This window comes from Eucalyptus grandis, chromosome 8, assembly GCF_016545825.1.
Source record: "Eucalyptus grandis isolate ANBG69807.140 chromosome 8, ASM1654582v1, whole genome shotgun sequence".
Classification (NCBI taxonomy): Eukaryota; Viridiplantae; Streptophyta; class Magnoliopsida; order Myrtales; family Myrtaceae; genus Eucalyptus; species Eucalyptus grandis.
This window is the reverse complement of record NC_052619.1, coordinates 51,163,163-51,170,051: the sequence shown is the minus strand read 5'-3', so window position 1 is coordinate 51,170,051 and position 6,889 is coordinate 51,163,163. Positions and strand designations below refer to the sequence as shown.

General features: G+C 43.1%; 1 protein-coding gene across 1 annotated transcript; it reads left to right on the top strand.

Annotated features, from left to right (window-relative positions):
* On the top strand, positions 1-3,038 carry LOC120287620 (heavy metal-associated isoprenylated plant protein 33-like). The gene is made up of 3 exons (XM_039300613.1): positions 1-618; positions 957-1,032; positions 1,289-3,038. Exons 1-3 carry the CDS (start codon positions 589-591, stop codon positions 2,758-2,760), a joined length of 1,578 nt encoding a protein of 525 aa, XP_039156547.1. The 5' UTR covers positions 1-588; the 3' UTR covers positions 2,761-3,038.
* Positions 3,039-6,889: the final 3,851 nt, after the last annotated feature.

Below are 6,889 nucleotides of genomic sequence, written 5' to 3'. Positions count from 1 at the left end.
GATACCATTAGAATCGCTCCCACCCCAACCCCATAAATAAAGAGGTCTCAAAAGAAAAAGATTGGTGTGTCAAGAGAAGCCTTGAAGAGCAACAAAACTCTCTCTCTCCTCTCTCCCCTCTCTCTCTCTCTCTCTCTCTGCCAGTCTAGCGATCTTTTTAGACCCCCTCCCCTCTCTGTCTCTCTCTCTCTTTTTCACCCCTGAAATAGAGGAAGCAGAGGAACCAGAGGAGTTTAATGTGCACCCGCACATCTCTTTAGACCCCTCACTCTCTCTCTCTCTCTCTCTCTCTCTCTCTCTCTGTGTAGAGAAAAACTGGAACTTTCTTGCTGCATTACAATACTCTGTTCAGAGACAACCCGTTGGACCATTTGAGGTTCTCCTCTTCATTTCCTTCTGGGGATTACTTCTCTGGAACGAAGCGCTTTTGTGGAGCTCTTCCAATTAAAACACCTACGCCTCTCTCTCTCTCTCTCTCTCTCCCTCGGCTGCTTCTGTTTGTCAGATCTGTTTTAGGACCGCCTCTCCCTTCTTTTCTTATCTTTTCAATAACTCTGTCCCGGTTTGTTCCATTTAAGTGTAACTCAAATGAGTAAAGAAGAGTTCATGAAGATCCAGGTACGCATTTTGTCCCTCCTAACTCAGCTCGTCGGTAGTTTCCCCTCTGTACTTTGCCTTGTTTCGAGCTCAAGAGTCATAGATGATGGTCATTGGGACTCTTTTTTTATCTTTTGGTCGAAGTTTTTGGGACTTAATGTGTTACAATTTGGGTGTGTGCTCTGTTTTGGCCTGTGAACTAATCTCTCTTTCCAGGCTTGGTAATGACTTTTCGGAATGAAACTCCGTATAGGAAGCTTCGTTTCATTCGTTTTTTTCCTTCTGTTATTCTTTTGTTGGAGTGAGAGGAATTGTTCTTTACACCTGTTTTTGTTCTCTGGGTTTGCTTGTGCATGCAGACTTGTGTTCTAAAAGTGAACATACACTGTGATGGCTGTAAGCAGAAAGTGAAGAAAATCTTGCAGAAAATTGACGGTATTACTCCTTTTTCAGTTCCAGTCCTCTTTATTTAATCTTCTTCTTTTTTTCAAGCCTCTCTCTCTCCTCTCTCTCTCTCTCTCTCTCTCGATTTTAGTTAGATTTTATACAAAAAAAAAAAAAAAAAAAAAAAAAAAGTTCCCGTGCTATTTTAGAAAATCTCAGTTGATGTATACTTATCACATTCAGTTAAAAAAAATTGCTTGGTTGATTTTTCCCCTTGTTTCTTTTCTTTTGGATTGGTGTGTTGCAGGGGTGTACACCATCAAAATAGATGCAGAACAGGGCAAAGTGACCGTTTCAGGGAACGTAGACCCAACTCTACTCATCAAGAAGCTCAATAAATCAGGCAAACATGCTGAGCTTTGGGGCGCTCAGAAGTCCAACAACAACAACCACCTCAACAACCAGCTCAAGAACATGCAAATTGATAATGGCAAAGGTGGAAACAAGGGCCAAAAGGGCGGTGGCGGAGGTGGTGGAAACAACCAGCCTAAGGGTGGTCAGAACCTCCCGAACCAGCAGCAGCTTCCACATCTGACCCCGCAGCAGATTCAACATCTGAACCAGCAGCAGCAGCTTCAGCAGCAGCTTCAGCAGCTCCAGCAGATGAAAGCGTTGCAAGATCTCAAGCTGCCCCAATTCAAGGACCTCAAGATGCCCTCCAAGGACCCGGGTCCGATCCTGAACCAGAAAGGAGGAGGGAAATTCATTCTGCCCGAGGATGAGGAATTCACTGATGATGATTTCGATTATGATGAAGATGATGATTTTTTGGATGATGAGGATTTTGATGATTATGATGATGCCTACCCCCCAGCACCCACCAAGACGAAGCCAATGATGGGCAATGGCCAGATGCCCAACATGATGATGCTGAATGAGATGATGAATGGGAATCATGCCCAGCAGCTCTTGAATGCCCAAAAGGGTGGGGGAAATGTTGGAGCTAGTGCTGGTAATAATGGCAAGAAAGGAGGCGGTGGTGGAGGTGCGCCTATTCCGAACAATGATGGCAAAAATGGGAACGGTGGGAAAAAAGGCGGAGGAGGAAATAATCAAAACCAAGGTGGCGGTGGTGGTAAAAATGGTGGCAAGAACGGGGGTGATGCCAAAAATGGTAACCATGGCGGTAACCCTAACAACAAGAATGGCGGTGGTGGTCCTAGCGTTAACATCAATGGGAATGGCGGCAAAAAGGGTGGCGGAATGGAAAATGGGTTCCTCCACATGGGTGATGTTGCTAATGGCAGTGGTGGGCAGATGGGTGGTATGAAAATTCCAATGGGTCATATGGGCAGCATGCCAAGCAATTTCCCGGCTGTCCCAGGCCTCCCAGCCGGCTCGCTGGGCGGCGGCGGCGGCAGCAGAGGAGTGGGCGGAGCAGATGGCTACTTCCATGGCGCCGGGCTGGAAGTCATGCCCGGAAATCCTTACCACCAGCAGCAACAGCAGCAGCAGCAGCAGCAACAGCAGCAACAACAGCAGTACTTAGCTCAAGTGATGAATCAGCAGAGGGCTATGGGCAATGAGAGGTTCCAGCACATGATGTACGCCCGGCCGCCGCCAGCTGTCAACTATATGCCACCGCCGTACCCAAACCAGTACCCAAACCCGAACCCAAACCCATATGCCGGCTCATACCCATACCCGCCACCGCCCTCCCACACGGAGGGGTACAGCTACTTCAGCGATGAGAACCCATCAAGTTGCAATGTGATGTGAGAGACTTTTCTGCCTGCTTATAGATAGAGTTGCTGCTGTTGAAAGTGGTGTTTTGGTCTTTAAGAGTTCGTGGTGGTAACTGAGAATCTCATGTTATATTTTACACTTGCTGATGGGTTTTCTATCTCTTTTTTGCCTTCTTCCTTCTAAAATTTTAGTTTCCTCTTCCTTTCCCCTTCCCCTCATATCCTAAGGCAAAAAGATGTAGGGTTATTAAATCTGTAATAGAGATAAAAGGTAATGTAAGTTTCAATTAGGGAGGGAGGTACTTTGAGAAATATGTATGGTGGGTGGGTGGGATTAGTGGGGCCTTTTCTTCCTTCCTCTCTTTTGCTTTTTAATCTATGAGATGTTAATATGTGTTTATATATATGCTGGAGACATAATAAAATACGAAGGAAAGAAGAAAAGGTGACACCAAAAAAATGCCCCCATCTTCCTCGCCTCAGAAAAATCTCAAATGCCCCACTTCTAGACAATCACATCAGATCTTTTGCTCAAATTCATCTGGAAACCAAATTGAAATCTGCCCTTTGCACTTGCACCCTCTGCATCTGCACCCGCACTCAACTACCACCTCCTCCACTTCCACTCCTAGAAAAAACCCAAAAGAAAGAACAGAGGAGGAGGGAAGAGGAGGAGAGGAGAGGTTGCAGATGGATGTTTGTGGGGGTGGCGGTGGGGCTCACCCTCTCATTAGTCATTAGTCGCAGCAAAAAAAAGGTGAGCTGGGGAGGGGCCCAGCTAAAGGGCATTCAATAGCTGTGAATATTATTAATGCATGGAGGGTGGGACCCGCTCTCCTCTGCGTTTTTTTAATTTTTTTTTTTACCTGCAAGATCGAAGAAATCGAAGACATGAGGCATTATTATTGGGGAGGCTGTTCATGTACGCTTTTAGTGAAAGACGCTGTGGCAGCGATGCTGGTCAGAAGGAAGAAAGAGATTGGGGAGAGAGAGAGAGAGAGAGAGAGCTCGCACATACAGAAGCTCACATGGGGCCAAAAGTCTTTTATAGTGCCTGAGCTTTGTAGAGGGAGGGAGGGAGGGAGGGAGGGAGGTTGTGTCTTTGACAAGGACAACCTAACAACTCTATTTTCGAAAATCTAACGGCGTTGACACTGGACACGAATTCCGGTAAGCGTCTGGTCTAATCAGCGGAAAGAGCATCAGAATATGTGCAAGTGTTGCAGACAGAGCGAGGGAGAGAGAGAGGAACAGAGAGAGAGGCAGAGAGGAACAGGGATAGGCCAATCCGATACCCATGCTACAGTCATATGAATGAATGAATGAACGAACGAACGATCAAAAAAGCTCAAGGGGGGTCGTCGTGCGCGCTGCTGCTGCTGCTGCAGTTGGGTTTCTGGATATGGTCACAAGATCATATAGAAAAGAAAAGAGAAATGGGGGTTGTAAAACGCATTAGAAATGGGTAGGAAGATCGAAAAGAACGAGAGAGAAGACCCAAATCTTGACTACCCAAATCTTAAATCCAGTCTATCAGTCTAATCGGCTAGATAGCGGGAGATGTGTGGCTCTTTCAGTACCCCTCTCTTGCTCTTTGTCCATTGGCAAAAGAACAAAAAGTTTCTGCAGCACTGTCCTGTTTTGCCCTCCTCTTTTTACTCTTTCTCTCTCTCTCTCTCTCTCTCTCTCTTTCAGCTGCAGCTCTCTGCAGCTGCGTTAGGGTTCGTGAGCTCCCACTTGCTCTCCGTCCATGGATGTTCCCCAAAGTCAACATTTTACTGAATCCAGAATGTCAAAATTGTTCCCTCTCTCTCTCTCTCTCTCTCTCTCTCTAATCTTTTTTCTCTTTTTCAACCTTGTATGGAGGGGGGAAAATACATTTTTTTTTAAAGTAATTAGGATCTTGGGATATCCCACTTTTTAATATTTCTGGACAGTACACAACATGCATCATGCAACACTTGGGTTAATGTGATGCAAGAGAATATGATCCCATTAAAAAAAATTGAATGCTATCTTTTAGGTCATCAGTGTATATTTGTCAATTCCATTCTCACTCTATACTACTTTTCCCATCTGAAATTTAAGACTATTTTGATTTTCTGGGTTTTTTTTTTTTGGGTAACAAATTGTCAAAAAAAAAATATTTTTTACCATCAAATTTCAAAATATCATCATCCAGGTTGAAAAAAAATTTATATGTCCATATTAATATTTGAAAGTTTATAGATTTAAAAAGGAAAAAAGAACCAAACAACATGCGCCGCAAGATTGAAAAAGGCGAAAAGTGAAAGGCCAAAGCTACTTCAAACAAACTTATTTTTCCTTCTCAAGCTTTAGGGTCTTTTTATCATGTCTTCCCTCAAGGTACTTAGTCATTTCTGCCAGATATTTGGAGAACTACAAAAGAAAAAAAATTGATTTTATAAATTTCGAGTTCCTTAGTGACTATACATGCCAAAGTCTATATAACCCTCAAATTCTTGGGCACTCAATTTTATAACTCTACCCAAAATGAAAAAAAGTGAGGCAAAAACCCATAATAACTCCAAACAAAGCCTCTACATGTTAAGCACGAGGGTTCGATACGATACAAATACAATAGAAAATTTATGAATTTCCATAAAGTGGAAAGGGTAAAAAAAAAAGTACAGAGGATAACATTGGAGGGCCATCTCCAAAGTTAATTTTCTTTTTTCGCTACTAAAAATTAAATAAAAAAAGGTATTTCCATCTTTGGGAAAATGAAGGGTTTCCTTTCGGAAGCGTAGACTCTGGCATTACATGCTCGTGGCAACTTAATATATTTCGTGACTCATTAATGCGGTAGCTCGAGATCCGAAATCTTCTCCGCCCGTTTGGTTGCGGGGTCAACGTGTTCCCCTATCCGGATTAGTTTATCCTTATCTAGGATCAAACTAATCCGTTTCTGCAAGGCTTTTTGTTAGTGGAGGCACTCGTTAAAAATGTTTAATAAGGACCGTTTCAATCTTCAAAAGCACGATTATGACAGACCAAACGTTTCACTTTCTCTCCTATTTTTATATCAAATATTGAACTCAAAGTAAGAATATATTCTAACTATCAATATAGATTTCAGCACACCAACTCATCGATGTGAATTCATTCAAGTAAAATTCAATATTTTTAGTTAGTTCAATATGATTTTGAACAAGCCGATCGAGTCCTACTCAAAATCGAATTGAACCGAGTGGAACTCACTTTCCGAGATTCGATGCCCGGCTTGGCACGTGCGAATGTCCCGGCACGTGCGAGGGAGGTGGGGGACTTTGACGAGCGGGTGGGAGAGGGAGTCAGTGTAACGTGGGAAGGTCAAAGGAGTTTGCATGGGAATGAGGGAGTGAGATTGCGGTATCCGTTTGGATGCATTTGGAGTTGCAGAATAACATGCATCTCCATCCCACCAAATCTAATTTAATGCTTGTTTTCTTCCCAAGTTTAATATCAATTGTGCCTTTAACGCATGTTGTCTGTTTTTCAACCTTTCTCTTTTCTCATCTCAATGTCAATCTCTTTTCTTATAAGCTTATCCGTAGGTTGTTACTGTCACAACGTGAGGATAGGACCGAGGGGGAAAACTATATAGTGAAAGAGATCGCTTAGAAAACTCTATCCGTCAAAAGACACCTCGAAGTCCCGCTTCGATAATAAAGACCGGCCTTTCAAATCACCAGTACTCGACATCTGCTATTAAGCATATGACGGCTCACGTGAATCTAACTTGGTCATCGCGAGTCCTGTATTAAGCGTGATAATGGTCTATGGTGTTATCCTGAAGTAAAAAGTACCATTTGCCAGTGAATATTATTTCGGAACACGGAATCGCTAAAAGCAAAATGTATTTTCGCTAAGTCTGTAGAATGGGTTTTTGCTTATTTAAATAGATCGGCCCTATAAATAATCGCATGATGTCCTTGCACCTAATTTAACAATGAGATAGGTACCACCTCGTTTTCTGTTTGTCTGTCCCACCTCCCTCACCAGGCGAGTATTCCCAGCGCTCAAAGTCAAAAGCACTAAGGACTATAATTCTTGGAGTAGTGCAGTCCTCGTGGCATGGGAAAACTAGCATTAAGGACATTATTAATTCACACACTAATACGACTTCCTAATTTCTTTACAAGGCACGTTTGATATTTAAA

Bases quoted from the DNA above. Each gene is read 5' to 3' on its own strand.
- LOC120287620 (XM_039300613.1), top strand. From the start codon at position 589: ATGAGTAAAGAAGAGTTCATGAAGATCCAG. The intron at 619-956 runs GTACGCATTTTG...TTGTGCATGCAG, and splicing joins AAGAGTTCATGAAGATCCAG to ACTTGTGTTCTAAAAGTGAA. The intron at 1,033-1,288 runs GTATTACTCCTT...GGTGTGTTGCAG, and splicing joins AATCTTGCAGAAAATTGACG to GGGTGTACACCATCAAAATA.